Here is a 22,414-nt window from a genome sequence, read left to right on the forward strand (position 1 = left end):
TGTCATTTGTCAAACTCCATGGGTTTTATTAGAGAATCGATGTAGAAGATGATAGTGGTTCCATGTTCACTATGGAGTCTCTGAACATCCAAATGGGTCATATCTGATGACCTTGAAACTGCAATTAGATTATTTAAGTGTATCGATAGGATTACTGGTTCTAAAGTTATTAAACATTTTAGATCCTTCTTGTAGCTGGTGGATGTTTAGGTCCTCAAGGGTTAATTGCACCAATCAACGCCAATTTCCCAAATAATTTTACTTCCAGTTCATAAAGTCTTGTGACCTCTGATGTTATTCCATCTCACTCACTACTGGTTCAATTAAAGGCCTTTTAGTTGCAAATTTAGCTCAGATGTTAGACATTCAGTGAAATAATGTATGTTGTAAAAAAAATGTGTACATCAGTAATCTTGACAGTGTTGACCCACACAAAGCTTTATATATAATAATTGGTCTTTGTACTTTATTGATATTGGATTATTTAGTAGACTAACAATTCAAATCATAAAAAATAATTTTAATGATGTAAACCCATCCATCCTCATCAAAATTCAGGTTTTCAGGCTGTAGACCACTGTTTTTCCTCCCATTATGTATTTTGCTTTCTGGTATAATTAAGGATACTGTCTATAACATTTAGAATACAATAGTATTATGTCTACGATTCAAGTTATGAGATTCCTTGAACCACTGTATATTTGGCGCCATCTACTGGCATTAAGTTGGAAATGCCTGAATAAACACTGACGAACAGTGAAAATCTGTATAATTAACAGCAGTTATTAAGGCTTAAAGTTCACCTGCTGAAATATTTCCAGATTTTATGTGAATGGAAGTAAAACTTTAGAGCATGTATTCATCAAGGGAACATTTTCCTCTTCAAAGTCTTTTATCTACAGTATATTTGTGTATGATATTGTAATATTTCCACATACTCATGTCCACTACTAGTCAAACTTGTAGATTTTCTGCAGACCTAAAGTTCTCAGACCTATTATTACAGAAATATATAGGTGTATCATTTTTAGGATATTATTTTAAGACAACAAAAGACAGACTGTTCTAATCCTGGGGTGTCAAACATACAGCCCATGTGCCAAAACCAGCCTGCCAAAGGGTCCAGTCTGCCTTGTGGCGTTTTTATACTTACATAACATAAATACGAATCTAAATAGGAACGCATCTGAAAACATTATTCCAACTTTATGAGCAACAGTGTATAATGAACATTTCTGTGTTACAGGGGATAATAACAAAAACAAAATGAAGAAACAAAGTAATTTCATCACCACTATCGGCCAAAATGTCACTTCAAATACCGGTATCAGCCTGGAATTTTGCAGGGCATGAAGTAGTTTACTGGTCAGTTTTTCCAATTTCTTTTAAATCTCTGAAAATTGAGGAATTAAGCTAAAATAATGGTAATTGTTTAATGCAATAGTTTTGTTAAACCTCTTGAACTGAAGCTGAGAGATTAAAGAGATAAAGCTACAAAATCCAAATACCTAGGATATACCTTCCAAGCTGATTTAACAGATTAAACAAAAAACAGATATTTTAGAATTCCTCCTGCTTTCATTTATTTCTTCAGTAGACAAAGATGAAATGCAGTCCACCAATAACGATACGACTTAGTGTGTGTGCATGTTCTTTACATTCTTTATTTATGACCCTCGTCCCGGTACCCAACCTCCCAGAGAAACAATGTACACAAAAATAAAATTCTCTCACTTACGTAACACAAAACCAGTGCAGAATGCCAGTGGTCACCATTAGTGTGTAACTACATTCAGAGATGTTTCCTAAACACAAAGTACAGCCGGTTACAAAACGAGATATGTGATATGTGGCAAGAAGGAGCTTTTCTCTCCACTCCATCTATCCAGTTACTTTTTGTTTTTGTTTTTTTAATTCAGCATAAAAACATCCACAAAGACCTTAAAGAACCAGTTTTTAAGCACTGACTATCTGATTTAATCTGTGATGTGTTATTTTCTGAACTTCTGTACAAAAAGGTGAAAACTGACCTATTTAGTGCTTTGGTTGAGAGACAAGAGTGAAGCTGGAATGGCGATAAAAGACAGTAAAACAGACGAAAAAGACACATCTACTCAAAGTCCAATGTGTGTTAGTGTTGTGGGTGTTTCAGGTTGTCAAATCACAAATCACACAACGTATCGACAGAAGGCAGCAGCAGTGGACACTGACGAGGGCCTGCCCTAAGGAAAAAACAAATAATCAGCTGACAGATAGGGAAGAGGCAATTATTTACATCGACTGTATACAACTTAATTTATAAATACGTTTTAAGTATAAATTAGAAAAATAAAACGACTAGTTCAATCGGCTACAGCTACGAAAAATGCCAGTCTGATTATTAACCCTCTTTATATTTGGTGAAAGATAAATGATCCAAAAAAAAAAAAAAAAGGCACAGCAATGAATAATTAGAGCAATTTATCCCTGCACAGTTCTACAGCTCTCATCTAAGTCCCCGTCAACAGACACGACAATATAAATTAAGACCAATAAATGGAATTCCAACAACAATAATTCCCACACTCAAACAGCATCTACACTATCGTCACCAGGTACAGGTTTGTTTTTTTAATAAATTAAGGCTTTAAGGGGGTTTGCTTTAAGACATTTTCTACTTCCTGTTTGACGTAGGTTTTCAGGCAGCACCCGTCGCACTCAGCTCCGATATTCATACGATTTGTAGACTTACTTTGAGCAGTTTTTGGCTCATCTTTGCGCTCGCCACCTCTGATGTACAAGACTCCTATAATTTCAGTGTCATCCTCTGAAAAGTTATGAGACTTAAAATCCTAAATAATCAGAAATAGAAATTCCAGACATTATACCCTGGTTTGTTGACAAAACTGTTTAGATTGTTCATGTTATTGTGTTAAATTAAAGACCATCGAGTCATTTTAACTTAATGGAGTTACTTTACTATATTTGTGTTGTAAACTTTTATTCTATTGTCTTATTTTTTTTGTCTTTTTAACAGTATCATCTATTTACTATGTTAACTTATCCTTACACATAACTGCACCATTCTTTCTTGTATTTAAGCACTGCAAGGGGAAGCCATAAATAAAATGTATTATTATTATTATCATCAGTTGTGTAGGATTTTCAGCTGTGATTAGGGTTTGGATCATATGGCAACATAATTTTTAGACTTTACAGCGATAACTTTTCTTACCGATCACCAGCTAAGATTATAAAAATTTCTGGCCATGTCGTTAGTGTTTATTTTGCTTTTACCACCAAAAAAAACCCCATAAACTGTTACCATTGTGAGCTTTTATAATATTTTGATCATTCTTAAATTTTGAGAGTTCTACCTCTAAAATCATAAATAACCATTCGACCAAAACTCAGCCTTTAAACTTTAAACAAGTAATGATTTGACATTTGTGTTGATCATCATCGATATGGACCCATGTGAACATTTCCAGCCGTATCACCCAGCCCTAGGTCCAAAACCCCATATGAATGTGCTGCATCAATAAACATCTGCTGCTCAGCGACGAGGAGCCGAATAAAACCTAAGAGCAGTGGTCCTGTAGTCGGTTCTGCCAATTTAGTGTTTTTCTGGTGATGGTTGAGACCCTTCAATGACTTAAAAACAAGTAACAATTGTGACTTTTTAAAGAGTAAAAAAAGAAAAAAAAAAAGTCTGTTCAGTGATGGGAGGGAAGCAGCAGCTCATTTAGTCAACTGAACATGAAAATTAAAGTGTGATGTAATCCAGACTGTAGCTACTGCCTGTCATCTGGGTGGAAAATGTTACTATAATGAATGGTGTGTTGTGGCAACGGGCGTCGAAACTCGTGTGCTATTATTAGTGTTTCCAGCTAAAATAAATAAGTATAAGTACGTTTGAGTGCCAGGGGTTAATGACTGTTCTTACTTTTGGTCACATTCATGGATAAAGTTTTTCAGACTTGTTTTGAAAGAGTCAATCTTTGAATCTTTTCATCAGGTAGCAAGAGCAAATGAGCATCAGGAGCCAAAAAGTGCACAAACTAGTGGAGAGGCTGATGCACTCTGGTCTTTTCCGTTAATGTGGCTGAGTGCTGCAGAACGCTCCGAAAACAAATGCTTTCCTACGTTGTGATTTCTAAATGCTGTACCTTTGTAACCCCCTTCACACACACAGGAACCTTCCACAAACTCATTATGTACAAGCAGCTAGTGCTACACGTAGACCAGGTCCCGGCCCTGAGCCGCCGGGGAGCCGTCTGCCTCCTGAACGGGGCCCTCTGAGTCCGCCTCGTCCTCGTTGTAGCCCTCGTATTCGATGGGTTTGGGGCAGCTGTACGGATGACCGTTATCGTCGAAGAAGCGGCGGAAGGTGAACTCGTAGAAGGCGTGTTCAGGGTGTTTGCCGTTGCGGAACCAGCAGTTGAGGGTGTCGTTGTGGTTGTCTTCGCCCTCGCTGTCCGTGCTCCACAGTTTATCCGGATCCACGGGGTCGAAGTTGGAGGTGTCTGTGGAGTGGGCGATGGTGGGGACGTACGGCGCCTCCTGCTGCCGGAGGTCGCTGGAGAAGTCGATGAATTTGAAGAACGGATGAGCTTTGATTTCATCCGCACCGTTCTTACCCAGTCGATCCTCGGGGCCGCGGCACAGTTTGATGATAAGATCGGACGCCTCTGGGCTGAGCTTGGCTGGAAGGGGAATGTGCAGCGTGCTCTTCCAGTTGATCACCTGCGAAACAATATAAACATTAACACTACATACAACGCACTATATGCAACATTTCACTGCGGGTGCTTCACATACCTTCAGCTGCGTTTCCAGAGGGGTGGTTGCCAAGAAGGGAGGCTGTCCAACAACCATTTCATACAGGATGACGCCAACGCTCCACCAATCACAGAGCTGAGTGTATCCTTTAGGGGGTAAAATACAATTCATACATCAGTTACACTCTGACAATTAACCAATCAAACAAAACATGGGCTTTTGGAAACTATCATAAGGTCTACAGTCACAGAAAAAATTATTAGACCACTCTTGTTTTCTTCAATTTCTTGAAGACTAAAGGTACATTTGTTTGGACAAATATAATGATAGCAACAAAAATAACTCATAAGAGTTTAATTTCAGAGCTGATATCTACCCATTTTTCCATGTTTTCTTGATAATAGCCAAAATCACTTTAGTTCTTACATCAATATCTATGGCATTGTACTGACAAAAACAGTGCTTTTAGGGATTCCATATTTTCTTTTCTGTCTGTCTTAGTCACATGATACACACAGGAGTAAGTACTTGATTGCTTAACCATTGTTTTTGATGACTTTTGATGGTCTAATATTTTTTTTCCATGACTGTATGTTGCCGTCTGTCTTGTGCTGGGATTCAGAATTTTTTTTTTTACATTATCTGGCTGTACTTCGAAGCTAATAGTAGATAGCATTACCCACCGTAGAGTAGCAGAAGAGAACTGAGGTAATTACATAGATAATCAGAGTACAGACAATGTGGAATGTAGGCAACAGAAAGACTTGATAAGTGAATAATGGATTTAGTTACATCATATGACCGGCTTCACACCAGTACATGAGCTTTCATGTTGCTATGTAGTTAACACAATTTATAATAATTGTAAGACATTACAAATACTTAGGTTTTTCTTGTTAATATATATATAAATAAATATTCAGAAAAACACCTCATCTTCTCCAACTTACACCAAACCTCCCAATATTAGACATGAAACATTACAGAAACAGATTCATATGAAAAGGCCTAGATGTACTGAACCTGTTCGGAGTAGAACTTCTGGGGCGATGTAGTTAGGGGTCCCGACTAATGAATGAGCCAGACATCTCTGGTGCTGCCTGGCCTTCCTCCTCTCCAGAGGCTTCAGACGGTCTGTGCAGCGGCAGTTTGCTGGGTCTTCCCATTCCTTACTAAAATCCATGCTATCCTGCCTGACATGGTCCCCTGGAGAAAAATACAAAACTGCTCATATTGATGTGCTCCTACTACCCTCCCAGATGTCTTTTCATCAGATTTTGTACAATCACTCATTTTTTTACATAAAGAATCAAAAATGTGACAGTAAAATACAAAAAATATGTATTCTGTGTCTGTGTAAGCATGTCTGAAATATTCTGTCTTGTTTGGGGGGAAATTTAAAAGATTTTTTCCCATTTCATTTACATTTTTATTTTTACCGTTGTCTACTGCTGTAAAGATAATCTGCACTGTGAGAAGGCTCTCAAAAATAAGAACAGGAATTTGGAAATTATCAAAACCAACCTCCTTGAGCCTGGTTGTAAGAGTTCTTTATTTGATTTTGTGAAATTTCTGCAATCTTGTGCTTCATCTTCCTCACAATAGTTATTTTCAGCTTTCTGTCATCTTGAACTATCATTTTAGGTATAGAGGTCTAACAATAAAGTCCATTTTAAGTAAGAGCAAATGAATATCCTGCTAACTTCAGAGCAGTTAATATGACTGATAGAACAGTTAAAAAAAAACATTAAAAAAAATCAGCATATTTAAGGATGTAAGAGCCTCATATGTTTTTGTATTCCTGAACAGATGCAAAATATGTGACAATATATCAAAATTAAATGAAAAGAGGTAGGATCAGGAGTGAACTGATCAGGTATTTCTAAATGAGAACACAGGTTTATGGGTCAGGACTAGTTAAACAAAGTGATACTGACCACTTTGGTAATACTTGGAGTCGTGTGTCCAGCGGAATCCTGTGCAAAGGCCGAAGTCAGTGAGCTTTATGTGTCCGTCTCGGTCTATGAGGATGTTATCAGGCTTGATGTCTCTGTGGATGAAGCCCATCTTGTGGACACTCTCCACTGCACAGGTGAGCTCTGCGATGTAAAACTGGGCCAGCTCTTCTTTGAAGATGCCAAGGCGAATGAGAAGGCTCATCATGTCTCCTCCAGGGATGTACTCCATGACGAAGTACAGGTTGTCCTTGTCTTGAAAGGAGTAGTAGAGCCGCACCACCCATTCGTTGTCGGCCTCTGCCAGAATGTCCCTCTCAGCCTTAACGTGGGCCACTTGATTCCTCAGCAGCACGTCCTTCTTTCGAAGCGTCTTCATGGCGTACAGCGCTCCAGTGTCCTCTTTCCTGGCCAAGCAAACCTCACCAAAGGCTCCAATACCAAGGGTCTTGATCCGCTTGAACATGGACTTATCCATCTTGGCTCGCTTTAGCCGGATGTAATTGGACTCCTTCTGGCAGAGCATCATACGCATCTGCTCCTGGGCCTCAACAGACAACCCCACCTGACCACAGGAAACATTTTAATGTGATTTCATGACAACATAACCTCAAAATGACAAACACATGCACACATCAAGTCCTTGTTAGACATAAAATGACATTGGGAAAAATAACTGAACATGACCACTGAATGAACCAGTGCATAATGTACTGAAAATTAATTTAAGATGCAAAAACATACTCTGTTAATTATTTTAGTGCAGACCAAAATGCACTAGGAAAGTTGTGATCATTAAGATGGACAATATAGTGAACATGGAGTGGTCTTCAGCCACTGGGGCCAACATGCTTTCATCATAGGACGTAGTTTATTTACAATACAAACAGTCTCTCTGCAACAGCTTAGTTTAGAAACAGATGTGTGACAATGAAATCCCACTGAATAGCACAGATACGATTACCTTTCAGATGAGCTGTTAGTGACAGCAAGGAGAAAAGGAGGAGAAAAAAAAGAGCTTAGAACAGGAAAACAGAACAGCAGGAAAAGAAGTAGTGTACTATCAAAGGCATTTCAGATACATATAATACAGTGAAGACAGGAAAAAAAGCTCGGAAAAAGTGGGAGGTACTCAGGGCTCCAGAACATACCCTGCTGAAAATTTTGGAACCAGCAGCACAAAATGTAAGAAGACCATTTATATACCACACAATCATATTTTACTATTTTAACTCTACTACTGATATATGCTTTGGTAAAAAAAAAAAAAAAAAAAAAAGTGCCATGAATTACACCCTACAGATCTTACATGTATACGTATATATCCATTTAGATCATTCACTAGTGATACAAAGCTTCCCAGTCATCTGAAAACAACTAAGAATACAACACTGAACCTTGTGTAGATGACACACAGGTTGATCAGATCCCAAATATAATTGCCATCCATTCTCCTTGTTATAACTGAAGCTTCACAGGAGTTCTCCACTCTCATCATACTCTTTCACTCCCTCAAACATACCCATCTCAGGCTATGTGATATGACAATATTGTTGTCACAGCTGTACACCATTTTATCATTTTTATTTTTTACACTTTTAACCTTTATCTAATCAGGACATCATTTGTATCACTGGGTTTGAAATTTTGCAGCATACTACAATATTTTTTTTCGTTGAGTGATTTTCAGTCTTCCACACACATGCAGGAAATTAGTGGGAAGGCAACATACAAACAGTGAATGTTACACAGAACGACCTAATTATGAAGAGGAGCTGTTTGTATGGATCTTCCAAACAAAAACAAAGAAAGAAAGTTAATGCAATGAAGCACGGTATGATTATTAAACCATTACTTAATTGAATTTACAAAAGAATTATTGTATTATGATGTGTGCCAGGACAACTGTTTTGAACAGCGAGTAAACTAAAGAAAAGGGGCATTTGAGCCATCCACAAACCTAAGGAAAACTTTCACTGCAATATGAAATTACCTATCCTGTGGTAGCCTGAGGAAAAGAGGAACATGTTTCGTGGAGTTTGTCCAGTGACGGGGCAAATAGTTACATAAGGGGGCCTTGAAACAGTCAACAACATGTAACCTATAGTAGGGAAGAAAACTGGATTGTCATTTGCAGTTGATATTGTACAATCTAGTTCTGCTCTGGAAACAAAACACTGACAAAAGGAAAGATAGAGTGATGACAGAAAACAGCCAGAGGCACCATATCAACACATAATTGATGAACTTCAGCAAGGTTGGATGAAAAATATTGAATGATTTTAAGTTAATGCTTCAGAAGCAAAATGATGAGACAGACATACTGAGCAGGAACTGAAGCACCTGTCTCCAAATCTGGTTACAAAATGTGACTAAATAGTCTCAGTCTGGAGCACTGGTTCTACTTTAAAAAGCTAATAGTAAACATGACTCGTGGTGCTGCTGTGTTATTCATTTCTCACCCTCTGCATCTCGCTCTCCAGCTGCTTCCTCCTGCGAATCCGCTGCTGGTGGTTCTTCAGAATATTCTCCACATGTTGCTCCATGAAGAACTTGAAGGCCTGAGGGGAGTACAGGGCCACTCTGCCGGATTCCCCCCTCCTCTCTTCATCCTTCTTGTTACGTCGTACAGGAACTGGTGATGTTGTGATCTGTTTCTTCTCTTTCTCTGTCGCTGCAGTGGAGCTTTCTGGATTTTCTGCTGCTTTATCTCGCAAGTTGTCACTAACTTCCTCTTCACTGGGCTCATCCCTGCCTGAACTGAGTTTCCCGGCTGCTGGATCGTATGCAGGTGGGCACGGTGCAGCCGGCTGCTGGAGAAGGTGCTTAGGGTAAGGTGGAGGCGGACCCTGGTAGCTGGGAACCTCTGCTACTACAGGTATCTGAGGCACAGGGGCTGAGGGTTCTGGGTAAGCAGGTGCTGCTGGAGGGGGTGGAGCTTGCTGCATCCATGGAGGGTGTGTAGGAGCAACAGCAGTGTGTAGTTCTGGTTTCTGGACTCGCATGCTTTTAACCGGCTGCAGGATGGGGGCCTGGGTGATGGCAGTGACTGTGGTGGCAGAGGGCTGTGAACTGGCTGGGTGGGCTGCTCTGCCATTCAGCTGGTGGTTGGTGAACGAGTTGGAGCGGGCCACCATGCTGTGCTGCCATGATGGAGACAGATCCTGATTGCTGCTGTTCCCAGATGAAGATGGGGACTGGTTGGGGTTCAGTGGGGCTTGGGACCAGGGCTGAGGAGGACTGTACACGTCGATGTTGTGACTGTTCCTGTTGGACACCATCATGGACTGAGGGATGTTTCCTCCATTAACATATGAAGGAGAAGATGCCGGACCTCCTACCTGGTCAGTGGGACTGTGTCGGTTGCTCTGGTTGACTGGGTAGGGAGGTGGAGGCTGTCTGCTGCCTCCTGGCATGTAGTCTGGCTGTGAGGAGCCATTTTGAGACCAGCTGGAGGGGAAGGTAAATTTATTGCCCCCAGAACTTTGCATTATAATAGGCTGGTGGCCCACAGGAAGAGGGCTGATTCCACGCTGATTCTGAGGCACTGCAGGTGGGTAAGCATCAGGCCACGCCCCCTGTGGCACTGGAGAGATGCGAGGCACAAGATAATCCATGTTGCCAGAGTAGCGCTTGGTTGATGGGTTGTCCCAGGAAGGTGCAGGAGGCATAGGACCACGGTTTGGTGGGGGTGTGACACTGCGTACCTGAGGTGGCAGAGGAGGATTGACTCTCTGGTTGTTAGCAGGGTGACCCTGGGGGAATGCAGGTGGTGGTCCAGGACTGTCAGAGCGGTACAACATTGGATCCACCATGAGGGGCCCATGTCGTGGAGCTAAAGACTCCTTAGAGCCCTTCCAGCTCGGTCTCCTCAACACAGGCTGTTGCATATGGGATGAACCTAAAAAGGAAAAAATAAATATCATCAAGTTGAGAAGAAAACTCAAAACGTAAACATATTCCAAGATTTTTAAAAGAAACTTCAGGGTTTCTACAAGTTAAATTTAAGACCTATCTCTTACTCACATTGTAAATCAGTATAAATGTAAAACAGCAAAATCAGAGTCTGACTTTGGTGAGACTACCAATATAATTACAGAACAATGAAAAGTACTGCCTACAAACCACAAAACTATCACTGGCAACATTTCAAATGAAGCCAGAATCGATAAGCTATTTTTTCTTCTGATGCTGTTATAGCTCAAGTTCCTATTTTGACCAATACTAAATGCACTGCTCTTAAGGTGGATCATGATTAACTTATTTTTATCCATAATCAGACGAAAGCAACATTAACTGAAACAACTAACTTGTTAATTCTACAAAGAGCCTTTTTGAGATGACATGTCACATGACCCCACACACCAATGTTGAAATACACAGGGTGAATGTGCTCCACAAAAGCCTGTCCAGCTTTACATTTGTGCTTATTGCTTCCGTTTTGTTATATTTTGTTTAGTAGTTTCACTACAATATGATCAACAAGCATGTTTCCCAAAAACAATTAAATTTGATACTGCAGTTAAAGGAATTTTATACAACTACCATTATTTCATAATTCAAATTAGGATTTAAAATTTCTCAAAACCTGCAAAAACCAAGGAATTAAAACTGTATACATATTACAGGATCTCAGTAATTTACCTGATAAAGACAGTGCTCATAATCTCACATACACCTAAAAACCTAATTTCCACACATTATCCTTTGAAGTGGTGCAGTGACTCATGCTCTTTGTCAACACTTATTGTCATATTTAAACCAAATGTCCTAAATCCTGTAGACAATATAAAAGGTTGAATGAATATGCTTGGACAAAAGATAAAAGAAAACACACACGTAATTCCCAGTGGACAGTTTACATACCTGAGGCTTTCAGGCCTGAGCTGCTGGGGTTGGTAACAGCCATCTGTTCCCTTATTGAGTCTGGGTAGTTCACCTTACTCATATAGTCCAAACCCACCACATTACGACTGTTGCTTGACTTCAGAACAGAAAAAATAAACATTTATCATTAAGTTAGTGCAGTCTGTGTGACAACTGCAAATGTGAAGTGAAAAAATTTTGTAAGAGAAAAGATTAACTCTTTAATGGTTTATAGGTAATAAAAATAATATAAATAGCTGGGTAAAAAAAAAAAAAAAAAAAAAAGCCACTAAAATTTCCATCCTGCAAAATGAGCCCCTTCATACCCAGCCTGTGTGCATTTGCTCAAAACAAGTGGCAGGTGCCAACTTAGAAACTACTGACTACTTTCAACTGCACAAGCTCGTCATTCCACTTTGCATACTTGTAATTTTCCAAATAATTCTCTGTTAAACAAAGTGTACCAAGTGATCTATTACAGAGTTATGTACAGAATGACATTCCTTTACAACAGCATGGCTCTGGGAACAAAACATACTAATCTCACCTCATCAAAACCAGCACATTGAGGCTCTAGTGACATGTGTTTGTTCCCCTCCGCCGCTGAGCCTGAAGTACTGGGCTCGTTTGCAAAGGGCAGCAGGGACTTGCGGATCTCCTGCAGTGCCTTATGGTACTGGTTTTTGGGGTTGCTGCAGCGTCCCTGTTGTCTTGGGTCTTCAGGCAGCATTTTCCCAGAAACTCCAATGTCATTTTTAGGTGGGTCAGAGGGTTTTGACAGGTTGCGCAGGCTGTTGCGTATTTCCTGCAACATTTGTTGACTGTTACCACTGTAGTTGCTGGCGGGAAACGTTTTGGGCCTCATCTGTCTGTATCCTTCGGGTTTCTCTCCTCTCCTCATGTAAGAGCATGTATGATCACAATGAGTGGGAGGAAGAGGATGTAGCTTTACAGAGGGGTACACAGCAAAGGGGAGCAGGTGTTGATAGGACTTCACATCTGCATAGTGCTGCCAAAAAAGAAAAGTATGTGATGAAGAAGCATTCAGAGAAAGACGCTGCAATCTTACCTGACTGGTTGAGCAAAAGATTATTTAGAGTATACTCATTAACAAATACTATCAAGTTAAGAAGAGCTGAGCAAAGTGGTAAACAAGATAATTAAGAAGGATTCACCTACTACTTAGCTTCAAATAAAAACTTTGTGCAAAGGGACATATATGAACATCTTTGAGAATTATTGAGTATGACAAGGTACTGAAAAGTCAACATTTAACAAAAATGTGTCTTGTAAAGATATCTAGGTTTTGCTGTCTTTAAGTAGTCTAAAGACCTAGTAAGAAACACGTAAAATGATGGCTGTACAAACTGAATAACGAAAGAAGATGTACTGCAATTAATGACCAGTTCGCTCAATAACAAGTAACAAAATGAAGTTGTACTTAATGTTGGAAAAAAATCAAAAACAAATCAAACTTAAGAAACAGAATATTACAAGATCGTGTGAAGAGGTTGTTACCTTAAATTTCTGCATAAAAAATACTGTTGTACTGATAATTATTCCCAAATCTGTCAAATTAAAAACACCTGCCTCATAATGAAAATGAACCCGTCACCAAACAAGACCCCGTCCACTTGCTAGCGTCGTTAGCAGCTGACGCTAACAGAGCGGCGCTTTAACGCAAATTTCCTGCGTCAAGTTTGGTGACATTAAAAGCTAACGTTGTCTGGCGCATTCTCTTGGATATTTACAACACACAGCGACAAAATAGCTTCAAGTTGGAGGTGTCTTAATTCGACTTTGCACACAATCAGACGGCGCAGCAGTGCCTCCTCCGCGGCCTCCATTTGCTGCTAGGCTAATTCAACAACAGGTTAGCTCCGAACAACAGTCAGTCAACCGCTATCCGACAGCCTGCGAAGTCTGAAAAGAACACCTACCTCAACACTTTTCCTATTTTAACAACAAACGAAACTTCCTCGGATTCTCTCGGGAACAAGGACGCGGTTATAACTTAAAATGTCCTTGTTGTCCCGAGTTGGTTGGTTCCTAGTCGTGTTGAATTCCTGGGATGTCTGAATGACAAGTACAACAGAGCAAAGCTACAAAAATTCACTTCCGGTTAGCAAGGCTATCATAATAAAACCCCGCTAAAAATAACCTGAAAATACGCGAATATTTGATTGCTACAACAGCTAAAACAGTAATGTACAGCAACACACTGTTGTAATCGTTAAAGGTTTGATTCTGTGACTTTTAAGGCAGCAGTTTTTAGATTTTAGCTTTAACAGTTAAACCGGAAGTAATATTGTGGTAGATTACCTTAATATGTGGAAACTTTACGCAAAGTTTCCCGGATGCAGCTTGTGTTTCATCCAGTCACCTGTAGCTCCACGGATTTCGTTGTTAATGCTCACAAGGAGAGAAATATGTGTACACAACAAAATAGTAGTGCAAAATGAAATAGGAGTCAGGCTAAGTCAGAATGTCCAAAGATAAAAACATGCACGATAGGGTGAAAAAGGACACTTTAAGACAAGAAAAAAATGTCAACCAATGTGTTGTTGCATTTATATTTTCATATACATTTTTTGTTAAATCTATGGTGAATTGTACAAAAGTGGTAAATGGTCCTCAGCGTAAATTCTAAAATTGCTATAAACATGTAGTAATCCAAACACATGAAGCACAGACATTGACTTGATTCAGTAGTTGTTGGCTATCAAGTTAATCCTGAGCAACTTTTCCAAAAGATAAAAAAAAATATCAGACCCGATTACAGCAATGTCCCTGAATTGACAGCTTTAATGCTGATGGGATGTGGTTTACCACAGGTTGACTCAAATATGCAAATGTAGGTAACATATTCATCCATCATTATTAAACAGGAGAGACAGCAACAATAAGCTACTAAAACTTGTATTCACAGTAAAAAGTATAATTTCTATTTAATAGCACCTCAGACTCACAAGACTTCAGGGTTGTTTTTTTTTGTTTTGTTTTTTATTTACTTCAAAATTCTTAACAGTCAAACAAAAACTTTTTGACTTTAAATACATAGATTGGAATGATCAAAACAGTGATCCAGGATGACCCCTCATTGCAAACACAAGTGACAGAAAAAAAAAACCCAACTATGTGTGTTAGATCGTATGGAATACAAAGACAAACTGACCTCAGATGCATATTTCTGAACACCGAAAAGTTAGATCCTGTAGATGTTTTGGCTGAAACTGAGAAATCACAGACATTTATCCAAAACCTGTCTTATACAGCTACTGGTTTTCTACACTGGTACATGCCTATTTACAAAAATAGCCTCTCCATCAGTCCCACAGACAAGACACTGTCCCAGTACATCCAGGCTGTTAACAGACAGCGTTTGACTGGGCAGCATGTGAGTCGTCTCTAGGCGGCCTTTACTGGTGTCTCCATTGAGCCAGGCGCTGATGAGGGACTGGTTTCCTCCAGCTGGAGCCATCGCACTACGAGATATCATGCTGTTGTTTCTGCCACCTGGAAAAATGAAAAATTTTTTTGTGGGACAAATCAGGGCGCTGCAGTCTTGTTAATTCATGGGACACTCTGTAGCTGTCACAGATGTACTGTATCTACAGTTAGAAAAACATGGGGTGGAACTTACTTCACCAATGAGCAAATTTTTGTGGTGGTTTTTAGTCAAGTTGCAACAACAAAAAGCCGTCACACCACAGCCTACACCTTTAGAAACATCAGGAAAACTACTGGAAGCCTTGCTATAATTTGGTTGTAACTCACCTAAATTTTATAAGATGAGAAAAATTGTGACTTATGGATTGTAATTATACATGAAAAGTCTGTCATGTCATCTTTTGGTCACATTACCCAGCCCTTTGTAACACTGCAGCTGCCTTAATGGTTATGCTGATGATGTAAAAATAACAGCTGGTTTTATGACTAAGGAATGAAGTCAGACATTATCAGATCTAAAGTCATCAACACAGGTGTTCCTCCATGACGCCAGTTCTCCCGTTCTGTTTACATCATTTTAAAGTTATCAAATGAGTAGTAATCCCAGAATTCTAGTGTCAAAATTTTCTGATCTTTTCCTTTTTTGGGATTTGTGGATGGACGCTGACATTTATGACTATTGTTAAGGGGATAAAAATAATTTTTGATTTGTGAAATGTATGGGATCATTCTCCACTACTTGTTTATAACTAGAGGTCAACCAATGGTGAGTTTTTTAAAGGCTGATTTAATAGTAATAGTTTGAAGCAGGAACAAACCATTAGTTGATTAGTTGGTCAATATTATTGTGCCACATTTGAAAATTAGAAAGAGAGAACTCATGAAACTGACAACTTTAACTTAAATAAAAACAGAAGCAATGGCTGTGTTGTGTTCACTGGAATGCACTTAATTTTGACTCCAATTCATTTATGTATATTGTCATAACACACGAAAAAGAAATAGCATTTCTGTCAAAAATAAAAGTCAACATATTATAAAAAGAGAAGATCAATGGTAAGGCTCCAATGTCTTATGTCTGAAATATATACATTACATTTGTCACTGCAGAGTATCATGTTAATTCCCCCAAAGACAAATTAAAGTCATCTGTATAACATTTAATTGTCCTACGTTATATAATTCTAAATTCTTTATTTGAACAGTTTCATAAATTTGGAAGACAGGTACAGGTTTAGACTCTTAAAATTTTCACTTGCCTTGCATGAATGAGGGCATGTCTGATTGTGTGGACGTCTCCCAGTGGAGCAGTGAACCATCCTCAGAGCAGGTGAACAGATGATCCGGATTGGTTGGATGGAAGTGGACTTCCCACACTGTAGAAAAGAAAACAAACATCTTGCATCAGGAGATATATATGGACATCCCATATTCACGTTTTAGTATTAAACTACTCAATGAATTCTTGTGTCAGAATTAAGTCTTACTTTCAGCAGAGTGAGCCTCCATGAGTGAGAAGGGGCTGTTGCCTTGCCTCACATCCCAGACACAGAGCATGCCGTCCTGGCCTCCTGTGGCTACAATGTGCTGCTGATTCGGATGTCTGTCCACACAGTGTAGAGGAACTCGATCACCTGACCTGAACAGAAAACAACTCATTAAAAGGCCCAGAATTAAGCAAAAAAAAAAAAGAGCTTATGTGTTGTAGATTTTGACGAACATCTTACAGGGAGAGGATCTGGGATGGTGAGTTACTCTGTTGTCTCAAGTCCCACAGTTTGAGCTGACCAATGGAGTTTACAGTTAAAATCTCTGTCGTCCTCAGGTAAGTAACAGCATGAATCGTACTGCTGTCTGCATTCTCTAGAATTGATTATCAGTCCCATAAAACAGAATTAGTAACTTTACACTGTATAATCATTTGACAAACATACCTATATTTATGTGTAATATCCAGTGTTTGGTTAGTTTGCTACAGAGTGACGCATCATTTTAATAATTTACAGCAAAACGTGACAGTTACAAAATTCAGTCAATCACAACACCGTAACAAATTAATAAATACAGCTGCAACATTGTGCAAACTAATTCAGATCTAATAAAGGATCAGAAAGCTTGGTTTAACTTTTAAGAAACAAAGTATATCAGGCAATAAGAGTAAGAAACTGATGACACTTTCAGCCTCCTACAGTAATGTAATACATTTTTTGAAGAAACAATCCAAACAGCGGTAATTAATGTGCTTCATTTATTCACACCTATAACTCGAATCACTCCTTCCTGGTCAGCTCTAAAGATGATGATTCTGCCGTCTTCACCAACTGTAACGATTTCAGGACTGCTGCACACAACACCAGTACATGGAGCATTGTCACAGGAGTAACGATGTGCTCTCGGCCAGTGCTGAGAGATTGATATAGTCTACAATCAACAGAGAGAGAAGGCACAAAACTAATTATCTGTCAAACCACAATTATGCTATATTTCCAGTTCACTTGCTTTCATTTTCTAAAAATACACTTAAATTGAAAGTTGAATGATAACAAAAACATATACTCTGCCAAGTGAAACACAGAAGGAAAATATAATATCACACTAACCTTACAATGTTCTGTGGCGGAAATTGCTTTATTGCCTTTCTAAAAATAAACTAAATTATTTGCACACTGTATGTACAAATATAAAAACTCTGCCTGCATCTACCTGAGTGTTTTGATGGTGACGAAAGACAGTGACAGCTCCGGTCGATGAGGCTGTGACAACTCTGTCTTGGTCCAGAAACTGTTAGAAAAAAAAAAGTAAGAGCACTGTCAAAGTTTTTCTTGACATCTAATGCAATAAAATTAAGTTTCCCATGACTATTTTGTGCCTTGTCTATATGACAAATTCACATTTCTTCTGTTGTTCTTAAAACAACAGTCAGAGATGTGTACAGCCAAGAAAATACTCCATGAGGTTTGTGAACATGAGACTTACTTGAAGATCCAAAACATCTCCGTCATGTCTGTGTTCACATAAGAGCTGTGGGTCTCCTTCAAATCCATCATCCATACCAGATCCTCCATTACTACTGATGGACCAAAAGGAAATCTTGTTGTCCTGTGCAGACCAATTACATGTATAGGAAGAGGATCAGTGTAATAAGTAGCAGGATGTGTCACTGAATGCAGCAATATTGATAACTATTTTATCCTGAGGGACAGTCAGCGTGAGACCATTGACAGTGCCTGTGTTTTTAAATTTTAGACTATTGTTTGGTGTTGTGTTATAGCTCCTGCACTTCTTGTTGAAAACACTATTGCACCTCTAAAATTGTATGTTCTTAATCTATACTGTCACAACCTTGTAACTGTTTTCATGACATGTGCTGCTGACCTCTTGGCCAGGTCACCCTTGTGAAAGCGATCCTGATATCAATGGGTTGTATCTGGTTAAATAAAGGTTAAATAAAATAAATAACAAAATGTATTTTGTATATCTCATAATCATTTGAAGAACCTAGTTTTCAACATTTCTGTAAGTGTAATCTATATGTAAAAGTTATCTAGAAAAGTGTTATGTATATCCTATTTCGCATCATTATTACTGAAATGACAGGCAGAAATTATGGCTACATAACCTCAGATCATACAACCAGCAAACAGTCGATAAAAATCGTAAACATTAAGGAAGGAAGGAAGGTTAGGTAAGTATCTAAGTATTGGTAGGTTGGTTTTTGGACATATGGGCCAGCTCTATTTGCAGCACTGTGCAAAAGCACCAGGGACACTAAAACCAACATTTTTAAAGGCAAGTCGGTCTTTGACTTACTTTCTCATAAAGTTTCAAGTTGGTAAATGCATTTGTACTGAAAACATACCTATACTGTAACTTTCAGGTGCTTAATATTTGCAACAATGTAATGCACATCAATTATTTGATGAACTTGAAGAGTCGTATAAATGTCCAAAGCTGAATTAATTACCTGATGATAAGGTTACAGAACCAAACAAAGTAGACAGACTGACTAAAGGGCAATATGAACATCATTGTCATGTTGTCATAACTTTGACAACAGCACACACCTGCAGTTCATCAGTTTTAGCTCTACTTACACTAAAAAGACAGACAGCGACTCATAACAGCTTTTATGTTGGAGTTTTACAGTCTCAAAGCCACTACGTATCCCGATTAAAAATAACAAAACAGTCGACTTTTAATAGGACGTTTATGGAGTCGTACTTCATCCTGTTTAAGTGGAAGACATTAACTTGATGCTAACCTCGTTGTCCCACGAGCCCGTGCTGAAGATTTCTGGGTGCTGCAGAGAAGAGTGTGATACAGGCCGCCATCTTGTTTTACTGATTTTCTGGGACACATACTTAGCGTTAATATTATCCATGATAAGAGAAATGAATTTATGTAGCGTTAAAAAAAAATACCGCTGATATTAGCTTAGCATTCCTGACAAAACTGAAGAAGGCGCCTGATACTTTGTAGTAACTCTTCTTCTCTGACAACTGGAATTCCTGAGTTGGCCCTTGACTGCCACCAACTGGTCGGAAGTGTGAATTATAACATCCAGTACAGTATTATAAGAAGTACACTGTTACCCATGAAGTTGGAATAAAATATTTTTACCTCATGAAATAATTGTGACGATGTGATTTATTCTCGATGGGTAATGTGTAACTGGGAGTCAGTATGTAATCACTGCACCTAGTCAAAGGCGATTACTGATGTGTAAAAATAGGAATTAAAAGAGGATTGTGTCTGCAAACTAAATTATTCCAACTTTATGGGCAGTATTTTTTGTAAAATTCCTGCTGTCTCAGTCAAATGAGTAACAAATATAGGATGTGATAACACTCTTGGTATTATATGACCTTTCCATTTGAGTTTGTGGTATCATAACAAACACACGGTCTGTCAGATGGTAGATTACATATTAGTTACAGGTAGTTATTTCCATCTGTCAACCATTATCCAGGCTACCTATGGACAAAGGTAGGGTGATTATAAACATATGTCATCAAAATTTGTAACTGTGTTTTCAAACGTATAAAGAAATGAAAACAGAAGGATTTGATGAGTGATTTATTTCTTATTTCAAAATCCACACATGAAATGAAAAGACATAAGATTTAAAATGTTATTCATAAAGAACAATCTCACACATCACAGATTCACCTCAAAGACCTTTCAAGGTAAAATTGAAAGCATTTGATTTTCCTTTTGCCTTCTTTATAACTATAAAATGTATAACAATAATGGATAACATGTTCGTCTATTATATTGAAATATCCCTACAAACCTCTGTAACTTTGAAAGACAGCAGACAGCAGTTACCTCTAATCTGTTTTCACTTGCATTTTATACATATTTTCATAAAGAAGAACATAATTAAGAACCTGCGATCCACGATTGTTGGTCTGGGGGGGTGATCCACAATTGTTGGCCAGGGGGGGTGATCCACGATTGTTGACCAGGGTGGGCGTCTGCGATTGTCGGTCGGCGGGTGGGGGTGGGCGTCTGTGAACATCGGCCAGGGGGTGGGGGTGGGGGGGTCAGCCGTGATCGTCGGGCAGGGGGTGGAAGGGTCGGCCGTGATCGTCGGGCAGGGGGTGGGGGTGGGGGGTGGGATGTCTCTGGTTCTCGGCCAGGGGGTGGGGGGCGGGTAGCAGAGGTGCACCCCCAGGGACAAGCCCCCCCCTGGCCACGCCCCTGAGTGTAAGAAACCATCCCCTTCATTTTGCTCCATATGTTGAATCCCAGGTTGCGCAGATGTTTGGCCTTGTCTATCAGAGGTCCTGTGCTCAGAGGTTCCTCCTCCAGCAGGGGGTGCTGTTGCACTCTTACCACTGTGGTCTGGTATTTCAGCAGGAAGGAGACATCTTCAGCTCTCAACTCCTTCTCTGTGGCTCGGATTGTTTCTGACAGAGCTGCTTTCTTTCCGCTCAGATCCCTCGTCTTCTCCCATATCCACTGACTCTTCTGCCTCTCTTCCTCCCTCAGAGCCCTGATCCTGGCCTTCTCCTCCTTTTGTAGAAACTGGTGAAATGTCTTGAACTGCTCTTTAATCTGCTTCTCTGTGTCTCCAACTTGCAACACCATGTGTTCTGCTGTTTGTAAAAAACTTTCTCCAGTTTCTTCAAAGAGCTTCAGTTTCTTCCTCAAGGGTTTCAGGGATTTCTTCAGCAGCTCTCTGTGATCTTGAGCAGCTTCATCGATGGGTTTGAATTTGTGGTTGTTGTGTATTTTTGAGTCTCGACAGACGACACACACTGGCTGCTGATGGTCCAGGCAGAAGAGTTTGAGTTTTTCAGAGTGGAGACTGCAAAGAGGCTCTGAGGCTTTCTGAGCTTTCTTCTCTAAAAAAGCTTCACATAGGTTCTTTAAGGCCAGGTTACATGGTGGATCATTCTGTAAAGATGCTTTCTTACAAAGAGGACACTCCTTTATTTGTTTCACAGACCACCAGCTCTGCAGACAGGCCTTACAGAAGCTATGGCTACATGACAGGAGAACTGGGTTTTCATAGATGCCGTGGCAGATTGCGCAGCACAGCTCTTCATATGATATAGAGGCCATTTCATCTGAGTGAGGCTGAAAACACAAAGTACAGTTAGTCAGGGCTCCTCCCTTCACTAAGCTTTACTTTCACTTTCACTGGTGTTATTGCAAACTTACATTTAGAGTGTGGAATGTCCAGAAGGTGAAGCCGCAGTGTTCTAGGATGCTATCACTTAAGTCTTGAGTGGAATGTGGTCATCTGCTTATCCGTCTGTGTGTCCAACTTTAGGCGGGAAGAATTATCATCTATTTCCTCCTTTGTCACGTTTTTGTCTTCTTCTGTTCTTATTCAATTTCACAGTGTTGCGTTACTCCCACCTAGGGCTGGGGGACAAGTGTGGATAATTTTTCTGTGGGTTAAATTTTCAGCTGAGTCACAAATACTCACACGCATACTTCGCAAACATGAATTAAACAAGATTTTAAAGTGTACTGTATTTGAGCATGTGGTACTAATAGTGGGACCTAACCTTAGAAATGTGGGATTTTATTTTTTAAATTTTATTATTATTATTATTATTATTATTATTGTTGTTGTTGTTGTTGTTGTTGTTGTTTAATTTATATTATTAATATTATTATTATTATTATTATTATTATTATTATTATTATTTTAATATATATATTTTTATGATTGTTTTTTTATTTCTATTTTTTTTTATTTAATCTTCTTCTTATTATTATTATTCTTTTTCTATCTTTTCTTTGTTTTTTCTTCCCCCTCACACCTCCCTCCTTCAGTTCATTAAAGTGATTGTGTGAAGGTGTGTAATTCACTGGTGAAAAAAGCCCTGATGAAGACCAGAGGTTGCAACGTGTTGGCTGTACTT

The 22,414-nt window shown here is 39.2% G+C and overlaps 3 protein-coding genes across 3 annotated transcripts; all 3 read right to left on the reverse strand.

Moving 5' to 3' along the window:
* Window positions 1-1,644: 1,644 nt before the first annotated feature.
* Window positions 1,645-13,678, reverse strand: lats1 (large tumor suppressor kinase 1). The gene is made up of 8 exons (XM_030128497.1): window positions 13,523-13,678; window positions 12,130-12,591; window positions 11,583-11,700; window positions 9,179-10,617; window positions 6,699-7,281; window positions 5,785-5,967; window positions 4,801-4,907; window positions 1,645-4,725 (listed from the first exon to the last, which is right to left on the reverse strand). Exons 2-8 carry the CDS (start codon window positions 12,481-12,483, stop codon window positions 4,213-4,215), a joined length of 3,297 nt encoding a protein of 1,098 aa, XP_029984357.1. The 5' UTR covers window positions 12,484-12,591; window positions 13,523-13,678; the 3' UTR covers window positions 1,645-4,212.
* An 887-nt stretch (window positions 13,679-14,565) lies between these two features.
* Window positions 14,566-19,516, reverse strand: nup43 (nucleoporin 43). Its single transcript, XM_030128501.1, has 8 exons — window positions 19,294-19,516; window positions 18,009-18,131; window positions 17,736-17,813; window positions 17,291-17,453; window positions 16,760-16,895; window positions 16,520-16,671; window positions 16,292-16,408; window positions 14,566-15,098 (listed from the first exon to the last, which is right to left on the reverse strand). The coding sequence occupies exons 1-8, from the start codon at window positions 19,411-19,413 to the stop codon at window positions 14,869-14,871; spliced, it is 1,119 nt and encodes a 372-aa protein (XP_029984361.1). The 5' UTR covers window positions 19,414-19,516; the 3' UTR covers window positions 14,566-14,868.
* Window positions 19,517-20,103: 587 nt separating this feature from the next.
* Window positions 20,104-21,967, reverse strand: LOC115415069 (tripartite motif-containing protein 35-like). Its single transcript, XM_030128499.1, has 2 exons — window positions 21,702-21,967; window positions 20,104-21,617 (listed from the first exon to the last, which is right to left on the reverse strand). Exon 2 carries the CDS (start codon window positions 21,600-21,602, stop codon window positions 20,415-20,417), a length of 1,188 nt encoding a protein of 395 aa, XP_029984359.1. The 5' UTR covers window positions 21,603-21,617; window positions 21,702-21,967; the 3' UTR covers window positions 20,104-20,414.
* Between the last annotated feature and the right edge of the window lie 447 nt (window positions 21,968-22,414).

This window comes from Sphaeramia orbicularis, chromosome 24 (assembly GCF_902148855.1).
Source record: "Sphaeramia orbicularis chromosome 24, fSphaOr1.1, whole genome shotgun sequence".
Lineage (NCBI taxonomy): Eukaryota > Metazoa > Chordata > Actinopteri > Kurtiformes > Apogonidae > Sphaeramia > Sphaeramia orbicularis.

Coding starts and splice junctions, on each gene's coding strand:
- nup43 (XM_030128501.1), bottom strand. CDS start 19,413: ATGGATAATATTAACGCTAAGTATGTGTCCCAGAAAATCAGTAAAACA. Junction 17,454..17,735: donor GTCACCATCAAAACACTCAG/GTAGATGCAGGC, acceptor TGTTGATTGTAG/ACTATATCAATCTCTCAGCA. Junction 16,672..16,759: donor CCATCCCAGATCCTCTCCCT/GTAAGATGTTCG, acceptor TTTTCTGTTCAG/GTCAGGTGATCGAGTTCCTC.
- LOC115415069 (XM_030128499.1), bottom strand. CDS start 21,602: ATGGCCTCTATATCATATGAAGAGCTGTGCTGCGCAATCTGCCACGGC.
- lats1 (XM_030128497.1), bottom strand. CDS start 12,483: ATGAGGAGAGGAGAGAAACCCGAAGGATACAGACAGATGAGGCCCAAA. Junction 4,908..5,784: donor AGAAGTTCTACTCCGAACAG/GTTCAGTACATC, acceptor TACCCCCTAAAG/GATACACTCAGCTCTGTGAT. Junction 4,726..4,800: donor CTCTGGAAACGCAGCTGAAG/GTATGTGAAGCA, acceptor ATTGTTTCGCAG/GTGATCAACTGGAAGAGCAC.